Source organism: Pseudophryne corroboree, chromosome 3, assembly GCF_028390025.1.
Source record: "Pseudophryne corroboree isolate aPseCor3 chromosome 3, aPseCor3.hap2, whole genome shotgun sequence".
NCBI lineage: Eukaryota > Metazoa > Chordata > Amphibia > Anura > Myobatrachidae > Pseudophryne > Pseudophryne corroboree.
The window spans coordinates 659,253,637-659,280,171 of record NC_086446.1 but is presented as its reverse complement, the minus strand read 5'-3'; the positions used below and the strand labels follow the sequence as shown (position 1 = coordinate 659,280,171).

The window sequence follows — 26,535 nt, the reverse complement described above, 5'->3', positions numbered from 1 at the left end:
TTGCTATTCCCTCAAAACTTATGGACCTGTATGCACTTAATTCTACTCCCATTCTCTCCAAAATATTCTCTCTATATGAATCATGGCTTAATCTTCCTTTATCTCTCCTCGGTCGCATAGCAGTGATTAAAAGCATAATCTTCCCTAAATTACTTTACTTGCTCCAAATGCTCCCCATAGGTTTACACAAACAAGACCTTCAAAAATTTGATCGTCTTACCTCTAGGTTCTTATGGCAAGCCAAAAAGCCCCGTATTGCATTGCCCAAATTGCAGACGCATAGATCTTATGGGGGACTATCTTTACCGGACCTTCGTTTATACACCTTGGCTATTCACTTCAGATATGTTTCAGACTGGCTTCTTTCTACTTCCTCGTATTCACATCAATCGCTAGATCTTAATCTATTTTCTCCTTATTCTCCAAGTGCTCTCTTACACTCTAAAAAACATCTCATCCCGCCACACATACTGCAACATCCCCTCTTTTCTTGGACCTATAATGCCTGGTTGCAAATTAATAAAAAACTTTCCCGTGACCCCTCCACTTCTCCATATGTTCCCCTTTGGGGGAATCCCTCCTTCACCCCCTCCATGCATAATTCGCAATACCTCACTTGGAAGGAAAAGGGATTGTCCTTAACTTCCCAAGTTTTTGACCCAGGTGGCTCTGTTAGGACATTTGCCAAATTATAAGAACTTTACCACATTTCAAACAATTCCTTCTTCATGTATCTTCAATCTAGACATTATGCTTGCTCTTTAAACCCAGACTCTCGTTTCTCTCTTTCCTCTGACCCTATATCCTCTCTCTTAAACCTACTCAAAAGAGAACCGTATCATATCAGATTCCTCTATAATCTGATGCTCCCAAAATCAGACACATCAGCGTGGCGAACTCTAACCTTAACGTGGCAAACTGATATACCAGATTTCAATCCTTCCCAAATTCTTCACAAACACCATGACAAGATCCTTACACGGCTAAAGTCCTCTTACCTCCAAGAAGTACATATCAAAACTTTGCATAGGGCGTATATTTCTCCTGCACAAAGACACCATTTCTTACAAGATACCTCAAGTTCATGTTTAAAATGTCATTACTCCCATGCAACTTTCTTTCACTGCTTTTGGGAATGCCGAAAAATCAAAAAATTCTGGAATAAGACAATATCATATATTAATCAAATGTTACACACCACCTTCTCTTTAGATTCATCCGCATGCTTATTTGCCAATTTCACACACTGGTCTACTACACATCGACTTACATCTTATTATCCCCTTCTGACTACTATTGTGACAGTAGCCAAAAAGATAATTTTCATCCATTGGACATCCGCTTCTTCTCCGTCTATCGCTGAACTTAAAACCAAACTCCTCCAACTCTTATATTTTGACAGAAAAGACACCCTTATCGATATGACTACACATATGTCTAAATTTCATATGAAATGGCAACCCTTCATTGAATCTTTAGATACTCACACTCAAAGAACCATAACAAAAGTATTTGACAACTCAGACTGGCAAACACATCGCTGTGTCACCCTCTCATAATGCCTCCTACTAGTGCTAAATTTATGCCCACTCATCCAACTCATATCCGATGTTTTTGTAGCAATTCCTATGGTAGCACATCCCTTATTCCTCGTTAAGAATCCACCCTCCCCCCCTCCTCCTCCTTCCCCTACCTTTAGGTTTAATATAGATTATGTGGAATGACTGTTGCGATTCTATTTTGATTATCTTTGGATTAATTACTTATGTAATTATATACAAATTCTCTCTACTTGTTTCTTATGTACTATAACTTGTACTTGAATTCTGATATTTATGATTATTATGTAAACCACAAGTATTTAGCATATTCAATTTCCCTTTTGGTGACATTTACATGTCTTATTCTTTATATTTCCTGATAAGGTGTAACTAATTATATATGAAACATCGATATTTGATTAATTGGTTCCTTTACAGGATTATAGAATACATATTTTTTACATAGCTAAGATCCCTATTAGCCAATACATTTTAAATAAGACAGTGTATATGCCTATATTGATCTCATTTATACCTTTTGTTAATCCTACGAATTAATCCGATTTTTGCTATGTACACAACGGTTATTCTGTAGACATATATACTAATGTTGTATTTCTACAAATATTGTAAATAAAAAATTGTGTTAAAAAAAAAAATAAAATCTAGGATCGAGCACGGTGGCCAAAATGTAGTGCTCTGATTTCAACAGATTGACCACCCGTGAATCCTGGTTAAGCGAATGAAGGGCTCCATCCACAAGTCCCACATGCCTAGCGGAATCGCTCTGTTTTAGCTCCTCCTTCAATGTCTCCAGCTTCTTCTGCAAAAGCCTGATGAGGGGAATTACCTGACTCAGGCTGGCAGTGTCTGAACTGACTTCACGTGTGGCAAGTTCAAAGGGTTGCAGAACCTTGCACAACGTTGAAATCATTCTCCACTGCGCTTGAGACAGGTGCATTCCACCTCCTTTGCCTATATTGTGGCCAGATGTATAGGCTTGAATGGCCTTTTGCTGCTCCTCCATCCTCTGAAGCATATAGAGGGTTGAATTCCACCTCGTTACCACCTCCTGCTTCAGATGATGGCAGGGCAGGTTCAGGTGTGTTTGGTGGTGCTCCAGTCTTCTGTACACGGTGCCTGAACGCCGAAAGTGGCCCGCAATTCTTCGGGCCACCGACAGCATCTCTTGCACGCCCCTGTCGTTTTTTAAATAATTCTGCACCACCAAATTCAAGGTATGTGAAAAACATGGGACGTGCTGGAATTTGCCCAGATGTAATGCACGCACAATATTGCTGGCGTTGTCCGATGTCACAAATCCCCAGGAGAGTCCAATTGGGGTAAGACATTCTGCGATGATCTTCCTCAGTTGCCGTAAGAGGTTTTCAGCTGTGTGCGTATTCTGGAAAGCGGTGATACAAAGCGTAGCCTGCCTAGGAACGATTTGGCGTTTGCGAGATGCTGCTACTGGTGCCGCCGCTGCTGTTCTTGCAGCGGGAGGCAATACATCTACCCAGTGGGCTGTCACAGTCATATAGTCCTGAGTCTGCCCTGCTCCACTTGTCCACATGTCCGTGGTTAAGTGGACATTGGGTACAACTGCATTTTTTAGGACACTGGTGAGTCTTTTTCTGAGGTCTGTGTACATTTTCGGTATCGCCTGCCTAGAGAAATGGAACCTAGATGGTATTTGGTACCGGGGACACAGTACCTCAATCAAGTCTGTAGTTGGCTCTGAATTAACGATGGATACCGGAACCACGTTTCTCACCGCCCAGGCTGCCAAGGCCTCAGTTATCCGCTTTGCAGCAGGATGACTGCTGTGATATTTCATCTTCCTCGCAAAGGACTGTTGGACAGTCAATTGCTTACTGGAAGTAGTACAAGTGGTCTTCCGACTTCCCCTCTGGGATGACGATCGACTCCCAGCAGCAACAACAGCAGCGCCAGCAGCAGTAGGCGTTACACTCAAGGATGCATCAGAGGAATCCCAGGCAGGAGAGGACTCGTCAGACTTGCCAGTGACATGGCCTGCAGGACTATTGGCTTTCCTGGGTAAGGTGGAAATTGACACTGAGGGAGTTGGTGGTGTGGTTTGCAGGAGCTTGGTTACAAGAGGAAGGGATTTACTGGTCAGTGGACTGCTTCCGCTGTCGCCCAAAGTTTTTGAACTTGTCACTGACTTATGATGAATGCGCTGCAGGTGACGTATAAGGGAGGATGTTCCGAGGTGGTTAACGTCCTTACCCCTACTTATTACAGCTTGACAAAGGCATGTCAATGGCCATATTCCTCCCACGGACAACAGGCGTCTCCCCGGGTGCCTGACTTAAACAAACCACCTCACCATCAGAATCCTCCTTGTCAATTTCCTCCCCAGCGCCAGCAACACCCATATCCTCATCCTGGTGTACTTCAACACTGACATCTTCAATTTGACTATCAGGAACTGGACTGCGGGTGCTCCTTCCAGCACTTGCAGTGGGCGTGCAAATGGTGGAAGGCGCAAGCTCTTCCCGTCCAGTGTTGGGAAGGTCAGGCATCGCAACCGACACAATTGGACTTTCCTTGGGGATTTGTGATTTCAAAGAACGCACAGTTCTTTGCTGTGCTTTTGCCAGCTTAAGTATTTTCTTTTTTCTAGCGAGAGGATGAGTGCTTCCATCCTCATGTGAAGCTGAACCACTAGCCATGAACATAGGCCAGGGCCTCAGCCGTTCCTTGCCACTCCGTGTCGTAAATGGCATATTGGCAAGTTTACGCTTCTCCTCAGACGCTTTTAATTTAGATTTTTGGGTCATTTTACTGATCTTTTGTGTTTTGGATTTTACATGCTCTGTACTATGACATTGGGCATCGGCCTTGGCAGACGACGTTGATGGCATTTCATCGTCTCGGCCATGACTAGTGGCAGCAGCTTCAGCACGAGGTGGAAGTGGATCTTGATCTTTCCCTATTTTTTTAACCTCCACATTTTTGTTTTCCATATTTTAATGCGCACAACTGAAAGGCACCACAGGTATACAATGTAGATGGATGGATACTAGTATACTTATGGACGACGAGTGACGACACAGAGGTAGGTACAGCAGTGGCCTACCGTACTGCTATATACAGTATAATGGACCTGGTGGACACTGTCAGCAGACTGCGTTTATAGTATAAAGAAAAAAATACACCACAGGTATACAATGTAGATGGATGGATAGTATACTTATGGACGACGAGTGACGACACAGAGGTAGGTACAGCAGTGGCCTACCATACTGCTATATACAGTATAATGGACCTGGTGGACACTGTCAGTAGACTGCGTTTATACTTAGTATAAAAAAAAAAGACACCACAGGTATACAATGTAGATGGATGGATAGTATACTTATGGACGACGAGTGACGACACAGAGGTAGGTACAGCAGTGGCCTACCATACTGCTATATACAGTATAATGGACCTGGTGGACACTGTCAGTAGACTGCGTTTATACTTAGTATAAAAAAAAAGACACCACAGGTATACAATGTAGATGGATGGATAGTATACTTATGGACGACGAGTGATGACACAGAGGTAGGTACAGCAGTGGCCTACCGTACTGCTATATACAGTATAATGGACCTGGTGGACACTGTCAGCAGACTGCGTTTATAGTATATAAAAAAAAAAGACACCACAGGTATACAATGTAGATGGATGGATAGTATACTTATGGACGACGAGTGACGACACAGAGGTAGGTACAGCAGTGGCCTACCGTACTGCTATATACAGTATAATGGACCTGGTGGACACTGTCAGCAGACTGCGTTTATACTTAGTATAAAGAAAAAAAGACACCACAGGTATACAATGTAGATGGATGGATACTTAGTATACTTATGGATGACGAGTGACGACACAGAGGTAGGTACAGCAGTGGCCTACCGTACTGCTATATACAGTATAATGGACCTGGTGGACACTGTCAGCAGACTGCGTTTATAGTATAAAGAAAAAAATACACCACAGGTATACAATGTAGATGGATGGATACTTAGTATACTTATGGACGACGAGTGACGACACAGAGGTAGGTACAGCAGTGGCCTACCGTACTGCTATATACAGTATAATGGACCTGGTGGACACTGTCAGCAGACTGCGTTTATAGTATAAAGAAAAAAAGACACCACAGGTATACAATGTAGATGGATGGATACTTAGTATACTTATGGACGACGAGTGACGACACAGAGGTAGGTACAGCAGTGGCCTACCGTACTGCTATATACAGTATAATGGACCTGGTGGACACTGTCAGCAGACTGCGTTTATAGTATAAAAAAAAAAAGACACCACAGGAGTGTTTTTCAGGCAGACAAACGTATACTGGTGGTCACTGTCAGCAAAACTGTGCACTGTACTCCTGCTATAGCTGCTCCCCAGTCCCCACAATTAAGCAGTGTGAGCACTCAGCACAGATATATCATGCAGCACTGCACACTGAGCACAGATATGGTATGGAGCGTTTTTTTCAGGCAGAGAACGGATAAAAAACTGGTGGTCACTATTAGCAAAACTCTGCACTGTACTCCTCCTAACAGCTGCTCCCCAATCCTCCCCACAATAAGCTAAGCAATCAGATCAACTGTGTAGTATATAACTAGTATATAAACGGAGAGGACGCCAGCCACGTCCTCTCCCTATCAATCTCAATGCACGTGTGGAAAATGGCGGCGACGCGCGGCTGCTTATATAGAATCCGAATCTTGCGAGAATCCGACAGCGGGATGATGACGTTCGGGCGCGCTCGGGTTAGCCGCGCAAGGCGGGAGGATCCGAGTCTGCTCGGACCCGTGTAAAAAAGGTAAAGTTCGGGTGGGTTCGGTTTCTCGGAAACCGAACCCGCTCATCACTACTGAGAACTGACACTGAGCAGCATGATGCAGCACAAGACACTGTACTAGTATTAGTGAGCAGCACAAAAGCACTCTGGAATTGTCACCCCCCAGATACCACTGTGACTGGAATGATGATGACCGATGCACAGTCACAGGATACTACTACCACAGCACCCTACAGCAGCAAGATGCAGCACAAGAGAGACACTGTACTAGTATTACTGAGCAGCACAAGACAATAAGCATTGATACTGAGCATTAATACTGAGCATTGATACTGAGCATTGATACTGAGCATTGATACTGAGCACTGATACCGAGAACTGATACTGAGAACTGCTTGAGAGAACGTAGCCACGTCCTCTCTGTACTCTCTACAATGCCCGAGTGAAAATGGCGGCAATGCACGGCTCTTTATATGGAATCCGAATCTCGCGAGAATCCGACAGCGGGATGATGACGTTTTGCCTCGTTCGGGTTTTCCAAGTCAGGCGGGAATAACCGAGCCGGGCTCGGACCCGTGTTTCCCACGTGGAGTTCGGGGTGGTTCGGTTCTCAGCGAACCGAACCCGCTCATCTCTACAAAAAACCTATTGAAATGTGTTCCAAGTTCTATTCCAAATACACCTTACCTTTATGGTGGTTTATCTGTAATTGGGAACCTCTTGTCACAACTGAGGGCTGGTGCTGACCAGGGGGAGCCTCAGTTGTAGGGGCTGAGGTATATGTGTACCTGGGAGGCAGTACAGGGTTCTTAGACATGCAGGGAACCTTTAGAACAAATGCCCGAAGGCGTGACCAAGACAACGAAGGAAAGTTCAAAGGTTTATTAAACACAGTTCAGAGGAATACTGATGACTTGGTACAGGTAACAGGAATCACAGTTCAGAGAAATACTTGGGATCGATGACGGAACACCGATGGTGACTTGGGATCGATGGCGGAGCACCGATGGAGACTTGGGATCGATGGCGGAGCACCGATGGAGACTTGGAATCGATGGCGGAACACCGATGAAGACTTGGGATCGATGGCGGAACACCGATGGAGACTTGGGATCGATGGCGGAACACCGATAGTGACTGGGGATCGATGGCGGAACACCGATGGAGACTTGGGATCGATGGCAGAACACCGATGGTGACTGGGGATTGATGGCGGAGCACCGATGGAAACTCGGGACCGATGGCGGAACACCGATGGTTACTGGCAGGGCAGAGCACCGCTGGAAGCTAGAAGCTGGAAGCCGGTCTCAGGTAACTGCCAGTCACAAGGAGCAATGTAGACACTGCAGAGTCAGGCTGTACTGCAGAGAAAGTCCATGGAAGAACTGCACACTGGAATCACTGTAGACAATTGAAGCACTGACCATCTTTCCAGCCCAGGAACAAGATATTTATACCAGCTGGGAAACAGGGATTGGCTGGCTGATTAAGCAGAGTCTAGAGTGCAGCTGCTGGGTAATTAGGTAGAAACCAGAGTGCAGCTGATAGGCTGAAAAGCAACATGTGATGAAAACAAACATGGCTGCGCCCATGTTTGAACTTGGAGGGAAAGACTGTTTGTAACTTGCATGTGAGCTTTAACCATGAAGCTGCCAGAATCACAGTAAAGAGATTAGAGACAGAGATGCAGCGTGCTGCACACAGACAGTGCAGATGGAATCCAGGCTTGGAACGCTGGGACAGTCTCAGGAGGCATTTGGAAGGTAAATACTGATAAGGAATTACCTGGATCGTGACACCTCTGAAGAAATTGATCCTCTCTAGGCAGTGTCTTTGGTCAGTATTCACTATTCACATACGAGATTACATAGACTGAAAAATGACTGTTGGTGTACTAATATAACCAATGTCATAATCATACATCAGAGGTTCGACCAGACTCATGCCCCCTGTGTCACCTACTGCTCTTTGTATCAATTCCAGACTCCTGCCCCTTGTGTCTCTACAGCCTCCTGTCTTTACAGACTCATGCCCCATGTGTCTGTCCGGCCTCCTGGCCTATCACTCTAGCCTCCTCACCCCTGTGTCTCTCAGCCTTCCCCTCTGTGTCCATCAGCCTCCCCCTCTGTGTTCTTTAGCCTAGCCCTAACTCAGTGTTCCTCATCCTCACCTTTACTCTTTTAGCCTCACCCTCACTCTGTCTCTCAGCCTCACCCTCATTCTGTGTCCATAAGCACCGGTGAACACCGGTCACTATACCGAACAGAAAAAGATTTACCACAAGGCAACCAAGGCAGCTGTTTAGGGCCCTGTGGGTCTCAGGGGGGCCCTGCCGATAAGGCTGTATAGAGGGCATTTCCGGTGGACCGCGACCTCCGTCAAAAAAGTCAGAGCACTGGGCTGGCTTAATACTCCTGACAGGCTGTAGGTGATTAGACAACTGAAAGGATGCCAGCTCCAGCGCATGCCTGTGTCTCCAGTCCTGCAGTGTTGTAAGCCTCGATCATTCATATACAATGCGGTCAGTGAGTGAGGGTGTAATAATGGGGTATGGGGACCTGCTACATTTAGTGAAGGGAGCACTGATCTAAAATGCAGTAACTGAGTGGTGTAATAATGGAAGTTATAGGTGATGGGACATGATGCAGTCAGTGAAGGGTGAAGTAATATACTGTAATAGACTATAAGGAGGAAAAACAACAAAAAGGGGCATACATCAGGAATGAAAATATAGTGCTATGGATTGTATGAGGGAGAGGGGCCCTAAATTGGTATCTTGCTCAGTGCCCCATGAGGTCCAAATCCACTTCTGATACCGGCACCGGGATCCCGAACAGTGACCAACCCGATGGTCGCATGCCCACCAACAGGTACTATTCCCACTCATGGGTGTCCATGACACCCATAGAGTGGGAATAGAACCTGTGAGTGAAGCAAGCCATCAAGCCCTCCAGGGGCTTTGTTGTGCTCGCCCTGCCGGCCATCTAAAAGCTGGGATCCCACCGCTGGTATTGTGACCGGCGGTCTCCCAACTGCCGGTCACACGAACCCAACCCATTGGCTGTGTGGGCACTGCTGCATCTGTCTCCATTTCTCTCACTGAAGTTTGTTCTATTTTCATGTCAGAAGATGTACCAGCTACTAATTTATGGTATGCTGTACTGCCCCGTACCGCCATACATTCACTTCTGGTTAGGAGTTGTTTCTTTGGTACTTTATTTCTCTCCACTTTATATATCTCCAAGCTTTGAAAAATCTCTTCCACTGTTTGGTGAGTACTTTATCTCTCTCCAATATTTGATAAATATCCAGCTATTAGAGGGCTCATTTTGGGACTTGAGAAACTGCTTTCAGATAGCTGTTCCTCAAAACTTCAATATTTCCATTGAATACATTAATATTTTTACAGATGTTTGTTCCACTGATTGCATAAAGTGTGTTATATTTCTTTTTTAATAGCTGCCTCTTGATCTATCCACCTTTCTTATTATGCCATTGACTCACTAATGTCTCTCTTCTGTCCTAGGCTAGTGGTCACTGCAGGAGTTCTGCTTCTAATATTCGGGATCACCTGTACCTGTCTACGTTGCTGGTACCTTAGACAGCAACAGTGCCCAGACAGGGGAGGGGAACAGCCCTATGAAGTCACAGTTATAGCCATCGACCATGACAGCACAATCCAGAGCACTATTACCTGTGAGTAACCCGGAGGTCAATGGCACAGGATAATTTACCAGTTCATCAATATAAATCTACTTCCAAAGGGCATGATTCATGTGTGTAAGTAAAGCAAATTATCAAGCAACTAGGCAAAACAATGGTGCACTGCAGGTGGGGCAGATGTAACATGTGCAGAGAGATTTCGATTTTAGTGGGTTATATTGTTTCTGTGCATGGTAAATACTGGCTGCTTTTTTTTTCACTGCAATTTAATTTCAGTTTTACCACACCCCACCCAAATCTAAATCTCTTTGCACATGTTCCATCTACCCCACCTGCAGTGCAGCGTGGTTTTTCCCAGTTGCTTGATAATTTGCTTTACTTGCAAACATAAAACAGGCCCAAAATACTGAAGTGTTATTATCTATTCAGGGGTTGCTGCAGTGATGAAATGCCTGATTCATATGTGGGAAATGTGCTTGCTAATAATAGTGTATGACTATGAATTTATATGGCCATATTATGAGTGGCGGATGTAATTAAACAGCAACAAAATGTTTCTGATAATCACAGTAGGAAACTCTATAAATAAAGTCTGGTTATTAGCACAGTGAACCTTGTTAGGCTTGAGAGTTATTATCAGAAAAACAGAACTGATAATCTTTTGCCTTTGTATAAAACTGCTTCTTATGTATTACCTTACATGGGCACATCTATAATGATAGTCTTCCTGAAATCTAATAGATTCATCTGTGCCCTGAGACCTTCACAATATTTACACTGATGGCAATTGAGTTTCCTCTTATGACTGTAATGTTCATTTGATAGAATGGTATACTATAGCCAGAGGCAGAATTAGGGGTCAGGCTGTCCCTAGACACAATCTTATTGTCCCCCAACAACTACTCCCAGCCTCCGTGGTCACCAGTGGTGCAAGCAGAATATTTTTCTTAGTGGTACTGATAGTAAAAAATGGGCGTGGTCGTGTGTCATTAGGGGGCATGGTCACACGAAACTAGGGGAGTGGCTACATGACAATAGGGGCATGGCCACATTATGCCACACACCGTAATGCCCCTTACACATTATGCCAAATACTGTAATGCCAATTACACATTATGCCACACACCATAATGCTGATTACACATTATGCCACACACCGTAATGCCCATTAAACATTATGCCACACCCCGTAATGCCTATTACATATTATACCACACATCATAATGCCTATTACATATTATGCCACACACAGTTATGTCACTGACACCATTTTATGTCCCACACACAAAAATGCCCCTTATAAATTATGCCCCACAGTAAGGCTACTATTTACTTACTGCCAGGGGTTTCATGGCAAAAGATGCAGCTTTCTGTATCTTCTCCTGGTGGTGCCAGTGTTCCCGGCACTACTGGGTAACTCTATACATGCAGTGGTGTAATTAGACATTTTGCACCCCACCCCCCACCCATGGCATTTTAGTGTCGCTCACATGCATAATTCCCCTTGCTCGTTGCCAGGGGATGCATGCTCATTGCGAAAAGAGACCCTGCGGTGGGCTGGTGGTACTGTGTACCACCATCATATTTCTTAATGGTACTCCATACCACCCTGTACCACCCTACTTTCAGCACTGGTGGTCATGGGCAGTGGTGCCGAGAGGGGGGGGGAGAGGGTAATAATTACCCAGGCTCAGATCTGATGGAGGGGACCAGTGGGGCCCAGGTCTCACCCCTTACCTGACAGAAGCATCTGCAACATTTCTCCTCAGCACACACTGTTGTGTGCTGTGCTGCAGTGTGAATAAGGAGGCGCTTAAAATACAATTTTTTTTTCTGTATTTTTTTATATGGGTGCATGACCATGCCTCCTGTGATTAGGCCATGCCCCATGAAAAGTACCAGGGTCCAGCCAGGCTCTCTTCAGCCCTGGTCACGGGCAGTTAAACATAGCTGCAGAGCTGCAACAGGCAGCTCTGCATAGACATGGCAGCAGGGGGAGGTGATGGTGGTAGTGGTAGGAGAGATTAGGCAGGAGTAGTACTAGTGACATATGGCAACTGTGGGAGGTAGTGGGACTGATGGTGGTAGGGGGACTGGGTATGAGTAGTAGTAGTGACACATGGCAGCTGTGGGAGGTGTTGGGGACTGAGTAGGAGTAGTAGTAATGACACACGGCAGCTGTGGAAGGGGTTGGGAACTGAGTAGGAGTAGTAGAAATGACACATGGCAGCTGTGGGAGGTGTTGGGGACTGAGTAGGAGTAGTAGTAATGACACACGGCAGCTGTGGAAGGGGTTGGGAACTGAGTAGGAGTAGTAGAAATGACACATGGCAGCTGTGGGAGGTGTTGGGGACTGAGTAGGAGTAGTAGTAATGACACACGGCAGCTGTGGAAGGGGTTGGGAACTGAGTAGGAGTAGTAGAAATGACACATGGCAGCTGTGGAAGATGTTGGGGACTGAGTAGGAGTAGTAGTAACGACACACGGCAGCTGTGGAAGGTGAGGGAACTGAGTAGGAGTAGTAGAAATGACACATGGCAGCTGTGGAAGATGATGGGGACTGGGTAGGAGTAGTAGTAATGACACATGCCAGCTGTGGGAGGTTGCGGGTACAGAGTAGAAGTAGTAGTAATGACACATGGCAGCTGCGGGGGGTGGGGGAACTGAGTAGGAGTAGCAGGAATTACACATGGCAGCTGTGGGAGGTATTAGGGACTGGATAGGAGTAGCAGTAATGACACATGGCACCTGTCGGAGGTGGTGGGGGGCTGAATCAGCGCTGTATGGAAACAGGTCCCTGAAGCCCAGCTGGATGAGGTAGTCATTCTGAACCAGCAGCGACATCTCATACACAGAAACATAGTATATGACAGCACATAAGAACCACTTGGTCCATTTAGTCTGCCCCTTTTAAATATTTGTCAGAGTGGGTTATAATATAATATGGCCACCCAGCACCCCCTAATATAGACGCCCAGCACACCTAATCTAACCGCCCAGCACCTTTACTATAACTGTACAGTGCCCCTCATCACTTAATACAAATACACAGTAGTCTGCTCCCCAGTACAAATGCACAGCATCCCTTATTACAGCTGCTCACATAACACTGCACCTTAATCCCTTCATAGAAATGTTCTGCACCCTATATACAAATGTACTATAAAATCTAGCTATTAATTCACTGCACCCCCCCAATATGACCATTGATAAAGCTAAATATTTATCTTACTTAAAACCCTTTAAGAGGCCTAAGAACACTGTACGCTATTGACGTCTGGAGTACCGTAAGGGTACGCACGTTGCGTAACAATCGCTTAGCCGTAGTCGAGACGCTCACGCGTTACGTTCGCTCACGGCCAAGAGATCACAGGCAGGCCCGCTATTGGCTGCCGACTAACGTTATGGTTCGCTATAGCGTAGCGGACGCTCGGGACCACGAGGAGATCACCAGCGGCGCAGACGCTCACAATGTTAAACCTTTACATGTAAACCATGAACAATGTATTATACAGAAAAACCTTAGTGTAATGGTGGGGTGTAGATGCAACACAATGTAACCTTATTAACTTAAAGCTGTTCGGGGCGTCTCCGACGCTCTGAGAATACTTAACACTATAAGAAATACACAAATACCGGGCTTAGGGTCTAACGCCTTATATGAATGTTATACTTGCAAAAGAATAATACAATACAAGTCATACACTACTAATATAACATAGACTAACTAACCAGATAACTACACAGGAAATACAATACAATACAAGTACGTTTTAAGGGAAAATGAGAGAAAGAGGAGAAGAGAGAGAGAGAGAGAGAGAGAGAGATATGGCCCACAATACCAATAAAGACAATATGATTGCGGAGAAAACTTACGCACAAGGGGAACGATCGCATGCGCCTCTGGATATCCAGCTCCCGATTATCAGCAATGAGAACCGTTGAAGAGTGAGCTGGATATGATCGGCTTGTCTATTTATGCCCCACACACAATACAATTCAATGGTCCCTACAATCTCATTGTTCATTGGACACAGGAATTCGTCTTCGCATTATAACAAAAGGTCATAGGTTGATTCATACAGGTGGGCTGTGACTATTTCCAACTGCTCAGGTGGGTGGGAAACTAGGTTTCCCGCCGCATGGATAAGTAAGTGCAAATAATAGTAAAAGTACATAAACTTCTTATGTCCATAACTATTCGCACGAGTGATTAATCTGCTTCAAACCAACACCGGAATATTGCTAATTAAATACTCTTCCGATGGATACTAAACACCACTGTATAACCCTTGTCTGACCCTTCGTATCAAACAAAGAGGGATCTCTCTGTCTATGAACATGCTACCTTAACTAAACTTTCAGATTCTATCAAAGGGACCATAATCTACAAAATACATTATATAGTTAAAATATGTTACGAACGAGTCGCCCGCCAGACGCACATAAACTTTACCGTAAATGCGCACACTGTGCGCCCGCGGGTGCACGCAACAGCGAGTATGCGCACGCACGGCAGGGCTCATGAACGTGCAACAGGCACTCGCATGAGATGCAAATATGGCAGTGTGTAGCGTGAAATTTTCTGACTTTGACAGTCCACCCTTTGGCAGTCAACAATAACTGCCACTTCCTAAAACATTTCAAAAAGAGAAAAATATATGTCAAGTGTAAATACATTTCTATGATTGGGTAGGGGAGGAGAGGAGAAGGTAGGAAAAGGGTATGACCTATTGAGATAGCAGAAGCATGTGTGTATGAATCCATGTTTGGGGGGGGGTCATGTATCATCGTGCCGTACGTGGTTTAAATCAAGCTTCGAGGTATTGGGAAGTATACATTCGAATTACTTCTTATCCCGTGGTACGGGTCTGTGGATGGGCTGTCAAACTTTACCGAGCTCTTTTCGGCTGTGATTGTAACAAAATGGGGGAGCACATTTTAGTTGATGATACATGAATGGGGGAATATGTGATTGCTGATATCTGTGCGGGTATTCCCTATCGACTATGTGTGTAATTACCTGAAGGTTGTAGAGATGAAGATAAGACACAATTATGGTAAATGCAGTGGTATTCTATGTCAGGTTAATGAACATTTGTCGGTTGAAGTCTTGTTCGGTGTCTGTTGAATGCAGTCTTCTTTGGGCTTTTGCCAAAAGGTGTGGGCAAAAAGCTTTGTCAATGTCCATAGACTTACAAAAGTGTTGGGCTAGCGTAAATTTAAAATTTCTAGGGAAACTGGGGGTCTATGGCATAGTTCATCAAATATCTGTGTATGAGGTTGTCAAAACTTCTTCTTTAATCCATCAGTTGTCTGTATACAGGGTCATCAAATTCCTCGTCAAAAGTGGGTCTTTTTACCTTGGAAAAAAAAACGGAAAAACAGGTGAAAGAAACGGACCGTATAATCGCATTTTCATCACCTCATTGTTTCTACAGTTGGGTCATAAATCAAATCCATTGGAATTACAATTTCCTCACTCCTTAAACTCATCACCTTAGTACTTCGTTTACACTTCGTTAAAGCCTGACCGCATCTAAATATCAAGCCAATCGTTATGACAACACCTAAGATACATAGGAGAAACTTCCCTACATCCATTATGACTCCTTGAGCCCATTCTCCTAAACCAGAGAACCAATTTCGCGGGTTCAACCATGACACCCAACCAGTCAGCTCATTACCCACAGCAGCAAGGGTGAGATTGTGTCTCCTGCGAAATTCCCACTTTAATTGGAGAATATCGTCCATCTTTTGGTCTATGACCTCGACCGGATCCTCGGTACTATTCGTTATATATGTGCGGCATTTCACGCCGTACTGCGTTGCCAGTGTGACACAATATCCACCTGTTACTGCCGTGAGATAATTAAGAACCATTCTATGCTGAACAAGTTCTGTTTTATAAGCTTGAAGCTCTCTTCCAGTGTACCTAAAAGTGTCATCATACATTTCTGTGATATTGTCTAACAAATTTGCAAGCGCAGATATGTATCTATAGTTCAGCACGCCTCTAGCGGTGCGAGTGAAATCTAACGCAAGTAGGACCTGAATCCCGGTGGATTCATGGATCATGTCAGAGGCCAAATGCTCTGTCCTTTCTGTCAGTTGCCTTTTAACTACGTGCTCGTAGTGGGTGTGAGTATAAGGAGCTTGGGCACCACGGTGTATATCTTTCATTTTGGCGTGTGATACAGTCATTACTTCAGGCAGTACTTTTCCAATATAACACAATCCTTCAGAGTTTGGGGCAAGCCACTTATACGCCTTCCTCCCGCATATGAAATATGCATCATCGGGGAGAACATATGGGACGGAGTAGGACATAACCATATTACACATCTTCCATGTGAAATCTCCTAACCCTAATTCTCCCATCTGTCTGGTACACGTATCAGTTTGTACGATATGTGCACAGTATCCTGGTGATACCTCTCCAACTCTCGTAATCCTACTTCCTAGGGTATACCTATATCGGAAAGATTTTTCTCTACTGGCTATGTGGCGTATAAGCTCTGTATCTGTCGGCATTCTATCTGCTCTATATGAAAAGGTCATGGTTTGGTTACTCCATGACACTTCCCAATTTCCCGGCTTTCGGGGATTGGAAATGTTAAAACATATTAGGGATCTATCCACATGATATTGGTGGAGCTTCAAACTAGGAGGACTGGAGATATTAAACCTCCTGTCCACCGGTCTCCCACCCTTAAGCTCAAGTACCTCCCCTACCGTTAAAGGAAATGGTACTAGTCCTGATTTGCTATGACCTTGAGGTACTTGAGAGCATACCCAACAATCTGTTTGATTTAACACACTACCCACTAAGGAGTGATAGTCACTCAAGGGGTGCCGGTCCATGTGGATATTAAAACTGGATTGGCATTTCTTGATGCACCCATCCTCAACTACATTGTCACAGAGCCTACAGATACAGTTTTCTTCAGCTAACAATTCTTCACAATTCCTTCTATTGTCAATGCTATCGGATCGTTTTCTGATACTCGCCTTTACTTGTTGGTTAAGTTGTTCTTGGAAAACTACGCCTCCATCTTTGTCATCAGAACCCATTCCAGAACCTTTCTCGACCTCCATGGTACTCTCGCCGGAACAGACTGTTCTGGTCAACATCATGGTCAACAGGAAAATCCGGATCACAGTCTCTTGGGGCAAGTCCATCTTATAGGAGGAAACGAAGAAGAATGAGAAGGGGGAAAAAATAATTTGAGGGAGAGGGGATGGGAAGTGGAGAAAAACAATAAAAGGGAACAGGGAATCGACAACTGCTTTTGATCTTGTGATTTTCAATGCCCAGGTGCCGCCTCAGTCCTCCTGGAACAGACACTCCAGTGATACAACTTCCTCTACCGTCTGCTCCTTATCACGGGACCTCTCTGGATCAGCAACCTTCTTACAATGGGACGAATGAACCCAAGTCTCTCTCTCGGCAACCTTCAATGCTGTAGTGCTAGTCAATAAGACTTGGTATGGTCCTTCCCATCTGTCAATAAGGCAACCTGAGCGTAGAAAATTCCGTATCATTACATAATCCCCAGGTTCAATGTCATGACAATTACTATCTGGTAAATCAGGAATCACTAACTTCAAATTATCATTTTGATTTCTTAGCTGTTTACTCATGTTAATCAGGTACTTTACAGTCACTTCGTTGTTACACTTCAAATCATCCTGAGGGTTAATCATAACATGCGGTTGTCGACCAAACAAGATTTCAAAGGGAGACAGATTAAGAGGGGACCTGGGAGTGGTTCTGATGCTGTATAGTACAATGGGTAAAGCTTCTGGCCATGTCAATCCTGTTTCTGCCATAACTTTGCTTAATTTATTTTTAATAGTGCTGTTCACTCTTTCCACCTTCGCACTCGCCTGGGGGCGATATGGAGTGTGCAGCTTGCTATCAATTCCCATCAACTTACACATTCCTTGAAAGACATCACCTGTAAAATGGGTACCCCTATCACTTTCGATTATTCTAGGGATACCATATCTACATACAAATTCCTGCACAATTTTCTTAGCAGTGAACATAGCGGTATTTGTGGCCGCAGGAAATGCTTCGACCCAATTTGAGAATACATCTATACAAACAAGTACATATTTCAAATTTCGACAAGGGGGTAATTGAATAAAGTCAATCTGTATTACCTGAAAAGGGCCGCCTGTAGGTGGGATATGCGATGGTTCTGTTGGTATTGCCTTTCCGATATTCTCTCTCAAGCAGGTAAGGCATGACATTGCTCTCTTACCTGCATGAGATGAAAATCCTGGGGCGCACCAATATGCTCTTACCAACTTGCACATTCCCTCCTTGCCCAGATGAGTCAGCCCGTGTGCTGCCTCAGCTAAACATGGAAGATATGCTCTGGGGGCCACTGGTTTACCCTGTCCATCTGTCCAGAGTCCTGAGGACTCCTGGCCATATCCCTTTGCCTTCCAGACTGCCTTTTCCTGTGTGGAACACAAATTTTGCATTTCACACAACTTCTGTGTGTATATGGTATTGAATACCATCAATTGTGTGGTGTCTGTCTGTCTGGGGGTACCGGCTGCTAACTTAGCAGCTTCGTCTGCTCGGCTGTTACCAAGTGATACTGGGTCCTGGCTATATGTGTGTGCTTTACACTTGATAACAGCCACTCTGTCGGGTTCCTGTATCGCTGTTAGAAGCCTTTTTATGTGAGCTGCATGCGCTACCGGTGTACCAGCTGCCGTCATGAAATTTCTGAGGCGCCATAGGGCTCCGAAATCATGGACTACCCCGAATGCGTATCTAGAGTCGGTGTAGATATTGGCTGATTTGCCCTTAGCCAATTCACATGCTCTGGTTAGGGCGACCAGTTCAGCAACCTGGGCTGAGTGAGGTGGGCCTAGCGGTTCTGCTTCTATGGTGCCTTGGTCATCTACGACTGCGTATCCAGTACACAAGTCTCCCGAGTCCGACTGTCTGTGACAACTACCATCCGTGTAGAAGGTAAGATCTACATCTTCCAGTGGGTTGTCACTGATGTCAGGCCTTGCGGTAAAATTTTGGGTCAAATATTCCATACAATCATGTGTGTCCTCCTTTGTATTAAATTCTCCTTCCCCACCACTCTCATCCTCCACCCTTTGTGCCTGTCCAGGCACACCTGGGAGATATGTTGCAGGATTTAATGCACTGCATCTCCTTATGGTGATGTTTACGGGGGCCATTAGTGCCAATTCCCATCTTGTAAACCGCGCTGATGAGACGTGTCTGGTTTGGGCAGAATTTAGCAAGGCTGACACTGCATGTGGTGTATGAATTGTGAGGTTGTGACCTAGCACTACATCTTCGCTTTTCGTTACTAGCAATGCTATCGCAGCAACGCTTCGCAAGCATGTGGGGAGGGATCGCGCTACCGTATCTAGCTGAGCGCTGTAGTATGCTACCGGCCTGCTGGCATCACCGTGCTTTTGGGTTAGGACGCCTGCTGCGCAACCAGCACTTTCTGTTCCGTACAGCTCAAAGGGTTTCCCATAGTCTGGCATACCTAATGCTGGTGCCTGCGTTAGGCACTGTTTAAGTCTCTCAAATGCCATCTCGGACTCGTCTGTGTGCGAAATCCGATCAGGCTTGTTTGAGGAGACCATCTCCTGCAAAGGTAATGCTAGAATGGAAAATCCTGGGATCCAGTTACCGCAATACCCACACATTCCTAAAAATGTTCTGATCTGTTGCTGGGTTTGAGGCAGAGTCATGTCTCTAATTGCTTGAATTCTATCAGCGGTCAGGTGTCTCAGTCCTTGTGTTAGACAGTGTCCCAAATATTTTACTTTAGTTTGGCATAATTGCAACTTGTCTTTGGAAACCTTGTGTCCTGTGTCTGAAAGATGAAACAGGAGCTGTTTCGTATCTTTCAGGGACGCTTCCAATGAATCTGAACACAGTAGTAAATCATCCACATACTGTATCAATACTGATCCACTCTCTGGTTGAAAAGACTGTAAACAATCATGCAAAGCCTGGGAAAATATACTTGGACTGTCTATGAAACCTTGTGGTAATCGAGTCCATGTGTATTGGACTCCTCTGTATGTAAATGCAAACAAATATTGGCTGTCAGGGTGCAGAGGTACCGAAAAGAAAGCGGAGCAGAGGTCAATAACAGTGAAAAATTTCGCAGTGGGAGGGATTTGCATAAGGATGACAGCTGAATTTGGCACTACGGGGAACTGACTCTCAACTATTTTGTTAATCCCCCTTAGATCCTGCACTAGCCTGTAACCCCTCCCCCCACTCTTTTTAACAGGGAAGATGGGACTATTGGCTGTGCTGGATGTTCTTACCAGAATGCCCTGTTGTAGCAAGCGCTCTATTACTGGGTATACTCCTAACTCCACCTCTGGCTTCAGAGGGTATTGTGGGATTTTTGGAGCTATCCTACCATCTTTTACTTGCACAACTACTGGAGCTACGTTTGCCATCAATCCAGTGTCTTGTCCGTCTTTAGTCCACAGTGACTCTGGTATCTGGGATGTCATTTCTTCTACTTGGGATAGAGTCCTATTTGTCATAATGGTATGTGACATTAATTTTGATGGGGAGTCTAACATGTCTCGCACTTCCTGAGCGTGATTCTCAGGTATGTCCAAGAATACACCTTCAGGAGTACAATAAATGACGCACCCCATTTTACACAATAAGTCTCTTCCCAGGAGATTTGTCGGTGCCGATGCAGCCAGCAAAAAGGAATGCTTGGTATGTAAAGGCCCTATTGTAATCTCGGCTGGTTTGCTAACAGGGTAATGCTGGACTACTCCCGTTACTCCCATGGCTGGAATTGTCTTACCAGTGGTTCTCATGCCCACTGTCGAATTTATCACTGATTTGGCCGCCCCCGTATCTACAAGAAAGTTTAATGTTTTACCAGCTACATTAATTGCAATTTCGGGTTCACTTCCAAGACTTGCAATCAATTTTACTGGCTGCAGATTACAGGTATGGCCACACCCCTATTGGGTATGGTGACCTCCCTGAATCCAGTTGGCAGCAACTACTTGTGAAGGGGTTAAATGGGAACTACCAGAGGCTTGCCAGTCTCTGTTCGGGGGTATCTTTTTGTTTCCCCTGCATGTGGCTCATAACTCCGTTTCTGCGGACCCTGCTCCCAATGTCGTGTGTCGTGTCGTTGTCTAGGGGGTTGATAAGACTTTTGTATGTTTCTCGATTTACAGTCTCGTGCAAAGTGTCCCTCTCTATGACAGGAATAACAGGTTACCACATTCGACTTACCCACAGGGTTTGGTGATTTATACAAAGGCTGCCTTGTGGTTAGGGCCTGTATACTTACGGCCATTAACTTATCACCTTGTAATTCCCTGTGTCTGGTGATATTCCGATCGTGATCCACAGCTGCCTCTCTCAAAGTAGCCACCGACAGACCTCGCCAACATGGTTGCGTGGTCTGTACCCTTGTCTTTAATGCCTCTTTTGAACCATCCATTAGTACAGATACTGCTACTTCTCGATGGTTTATGTTTGTTTTAATGTCCTCTATGCCTGTGTATTTTGCCATATCTAGTAATGCCCTGTGAAAATATTCTGCAGCAGTTTCTGACTCTTTTTGTTTAATGGAGAAAATCTTGTTCCATTTAACTACAGCTGGAAAATACTCCTTTAACTGTAAACTTATCCTTTTTACATTGTCTTTGTTGTACACATCTGTAAGAGGTACATCCTGATCCAATCCACAGTCAGCTAAAAATTGAGCCGAGTCGACATTGGAGGGTAAACAAGCCCTCAGCAATACCTGCCAGTCTTTGTTATTGGGCTCTAAAGTGTTCCCTAGGTCTCTGATGTATTTCTGGCTAGCAACTAAGTCTTTCCTAGGGTCAGGGAATTCAGACACTATGGTTCTTAATTCCATTCGGGAAAATGGGCTGTACATGGCAATGTTCCTAACAGGAGTGACTCCTGACGTGTCAGTTTTCCCATTTGGCACTGCTATTACCCTAACAGGATTTAGTATAGCAACATCATTCTGTGTAGATTCTACAGCCTGTGGTGAAATGGTTTCAGCATAGTGTATGGTGCCGTACTTACCCGTAGATACGACCTCACCTGTCCCTCCGCTAGGGGCCTTTGTTACTAATCTTAAGGGTTGGGCCGTGCCTACTGTTGTTTCTGATATGGTGGCTGCTAGAGAGAGCGCCAATATTGTTGCCGATTCGTCCTCTTGATCACACTCCTGGGGAAAGTTCAAAACAGGGTACAACTTGCACGGGTTAATACTTGCATTGGTTAACTTATTAACATTTACACAGTTGCTAAGTGTTTGTTTGTTACACCCTAATGCGTCATTCTCCGCAACCAATTTCTCTCCTGATATGTATGGTGGCGGCGGGGCCGTGGCTATCAGTTTCCTGATAGGATTAGATCCCGCCGCCTGAGCCAATCCTCTCTGTATTTCACCCTCCTGTTGCCATAACTGCAAATAATCATAATGTTTGATTCGTCTCTTTGTTGATTTAATGAGACATATCCTCCTCCTTAGATTTTGTAACACTTCTGGGCTAAAGCTGCCTACTCTTGGGAACTTCTCCCCGTCATGTACCGTCATTCTCTCCCATTCATCACATAAAACCTCTGTGTGTGAACCGTATTTTTCACACATTACGTACCTTGCCGACCCAATTGGTCGATTTACTGAATCAACCCGAACCGAGGTTGATCGCCCCCTACCTGAACAATTGGCCCCCATAACTTGCAGGTGTTGCTTTCACCACCTCTGACCTTCAATCAGGGTCTTCAGCGAACCCTTACAAAAACCAAAATGTTCAAGATAGGCTGACGGTGGCGATTTACCGAGTACCCCACTCACTCGCCCACGCCGACCAATACGACCTACACACTGCCCTAGTGCTGGCGTACTCGACCCAGGGCCCCTATGAACCTTTGTTTACTGGAACATGTGAGTGTGATCCGCAGAGCATTAACCCTTTCCAGTAACTGTTGGTTGTTGGATAATTCCTGAGTGACCAGCGAACTTCCCTTTAGAAAATAAAAAATTACACAAATCACGTCAGAATGTACAAATAGTGTTTATGACCCGTTTCGTACACAAATGGTACTGGTCAGATTAACTAATGCACACAATTACGTGCGGTACAATCAGTCTGCACATAAGCAACTAACCTTATGTGCAGAGCGACCAGTGGAATCGAAAATTACGGCTGCGAATTCCTTCAGCATGAGCTTTAATGGCCTATATGGGTTCTGCACCAACCCCCTGGGTTGTGCTCTTTAATTTATAGCGGACTTCTTTGTCTGCTGTACCTGGACCTCCTGGTCAATTCTGGACCTCCTGGTCTGTGCTACAATAGACCTCCTGGTCTGCTATACTCTAATGCTCAGATTTTTATGTTTAACAAGGGATGCCTCCCTTGCCACCATGCACGTCACTTACATGTATGTACCCTGCGAGAACTCGACTTCTTGTGGTTCAACCTCAAAAAAAAAATTGTATAAACTTATATATGCAAAACACTCACTCACCACATGTACACTTTTGTTTCTATTTCTATTTCTGCGCAGAAATTTCTTTCCTTTAGACCAGATGTGTTGTAAATTTGGAGAAGAATCTGTTAGTCTAAATTTCGGACACTAAAATAGATTTGCGCTATTTATCGCGTTGCCACCTTTTCGCCTGTTACAATAACACTAGCGTGTGATTTGAGTTACGTGGGCGTACCCGGACGCTCCGTTGCGTAATATACGCTGCTTGCGTCGGCCTTTGAGTTGCGTACGCGAGTCTCACCCTTTGTTAGAGACACGTGTACACAAAGCAAATATCCACCGTAACATAATTTTACACGTTTATCAATGTAGATGATCCTCGATCATCTACCGAACACCACGCCAATCTCTCCTTGTATCTTTAGGTAGAGCTGCGTGCGTGCTTTTCAATTTATCCCTTAATGTATTACTTTTATACTTTAACTATGAAATAGCGAAAAATCTCTCCTAGCACGTTTATTAATTATAAAATGGCAAACAGGAGAGTGATATATGAAAATACACGAATAAAAAGAAATGCAGATATGCGTGTGTATGTACGCAAGACAGAAAATAAAGTTTTAAAAGACACTAGCGTTTTGTTCTTACCTCCTGTTCCGGATTCCCTCAGCACCCTTTACTAAGCGAAGCAGACGCTTATCCAGACAGCACTACGAGGAATATGATCTCCCGCCCTTTGCTGATGGATAATGTCTGCTGAAATTACCTAGTATAGATATGTGAAGGACGGACGAGCCGCCAATTGATAAAGCTAAATATTTATCTTACTTAAAACCCTTTAAGAGGCCTAAGAACACTGTACGCTATTGACGTCTGGAGTACCGTAAGGGTACGCACGTTGCGTAACAATCGCTTAGCCGTAGTCGAGACGCTCACGCGTTACGTTCGCTCACGGCCAAGAGATCACAGGCAGGCCCGCTATTGGCTGCCGACTAACGTTATGGTTCGCTATAGCGTAGAGGACGCTCGGGACCACGAGGAGATCACCAGCGGCGCAGACGCTCACAATGTTAAACCTTTACATGTAAACCATGAACAATGTATTATACAGAAAAACCTTAGTGTAATGGTGGGGTGTAGATGCAACACAATGTAACCTTATTAACTTAAAGCTGTTCGGGCGTCTCCGACGCTCTGAGAATACTTAACACTATAAGAAATACACAAATACCGGGCTTAGGGTCTAACGCCTTATATGAATGTTATACTTGCAAAAGAATAATACAATACAAGTCATACACTACCAATATAACATAGACTAACTAACCAGATAACTACACAGGAAATAAAATACAATACAAGTACGTTTTAAGGGAAAATGAGAGAAAGAGGAGAAGAGAGAGAGAGAGAGAGATATGGCCCACAATACCAATAAAGACAATATGATTGCGGAGAAAACTTACGCACAAGGGGAACGATCGCATGCGCCTCTGGATATCCAGCTCCCGATTATCAGCAATGAGAACCGTTGAAGAGTGAGCTGGATATGATCGGCTTGTCTATTTATGCCCCACACACAATACAATTCAATGGTCCCTACAATCTCATTGTTCATTGGACACAGGAATTCGTCTTCGCATTATAACAAAAGGTCATAGGTTGATTCATACAGGTGGGCTGTGACTATTTCCAACTGCTCAGGTGGGTGGGAAACTAGGTTTTCCGCCGCATGGATAAGTAAGTGCAAATAATAGTAAAAGTACATAAACTTCTTATGTCCATAACTATTCGCACGAGCGATTAATCTGCTTCAAACCAACACCGGAATATTGCTAATTAAATGCTCTTCCGATGGATACTAAACACCACTGTATAACCCTTGTCTGACCCTTCGTATCAAACAAAGAGGGATCTCTCTGTCTATGAACATGCTACCTGTTATGATTCCCGTACTCCAGACCAGAGGAGATCGTATGGCTGAGGTCAGAGTACTGGGAAGATATGCTGGTTGTGGGAGCAGGAAAGCCTAGTAACCCCTGGCGCCCTAACTCCGTTGTCTCGCCCGTGTTATCAGAAATCCCCTGCGAGACTATGGTTGCTTGAGCCCATGGCAGCCGCGTTCGAAGGGCGGATTATGTCTGCCCAACCCCGATGCCCCCTCAGGTCTTAATGGGAGACAAAGGGAAATCCGAGACAGGGTGATAACAAGGGGCCCTCTGACTAAGCAACCAGGCCAGGGGTTACAAGCTAACTAACTAAATCAAAAGGTATGTGCGGACTAGCCGCCAGGGAAAAGGACAACCAAAGATCCACTGATCCGTTACTCCTATCCAGCACCGCTGGATACCAGAGTGGATCAGGGAGAGCGGAATCCTCCGCAAAAGCTCCAGGACACAAATATACTAAATAATAAACAGTAAGCGGACAAGCCGCAACACACGGCTGCGCCGTGACTCACAACACCACAGGATGTTAAAGGTGCTCAGTCAGACTCCAGGAAAAGATGACAAATCTCTGAGTACAGGACCACTGAGGACAGGAACAACCGGCTTGAGCAGGACTGGATACTTTCTGCAACTGACATAGGCAAACAGGAAGCTGCCGACACCGACTTTCAGAACTGGAGGACAGGCAGAATCCACTGGAACTCAGGGTAGGACACGGGATCAGACACAGGGACTGACACAGGAATCCACACAGGGACTGACACAGGAATCCACACAGGGACTGACACAGGAATCCACACAGGGACTGACACAGGAATCCACACAGGGACTGACACAGGAATCCACACAGGGACTGACAGGAACCAGCTCAAACTTAAAGCAGACTGCAAACCAAGGAATATCATCAGCATCTGCTAACTGCAGTGAGCCAGCATATATCAGAGAGGCCTAATTAATTATCTCTTGCAGCTGGCCTGCTGCACGACTAAGCTGACAAGATGCAATCAGCAGCCAGATGAGGCTGAACACATGGGAACAAGCTGCAATTGCACAGAC

At 44.9% G+C, this 26,535-nt stretch overlaps 1 protein-coding gene across 1 annotated transcript in view; it reads left to right on the top strand.

Moving 5' to 3' along the window:
• Positions 1 to 26,535, top strand: part of TMEM52B (transmembrane protein 52B) — a 75,918-nt gene that overhangs the window by 36,226 nt on the left and 13,157 nt on the right. The window contains exon 4 of the mRNA XM_063963727.1: positions 9,896 to 10,065. Coding sequence (XP_063819797.1) covers positions 9,896 to 10,065 — 170 coding nt within the window. The remainder of the gene's footprint in view (positions 1 to 9,895; positions 10,066 to 26,535) is intronic.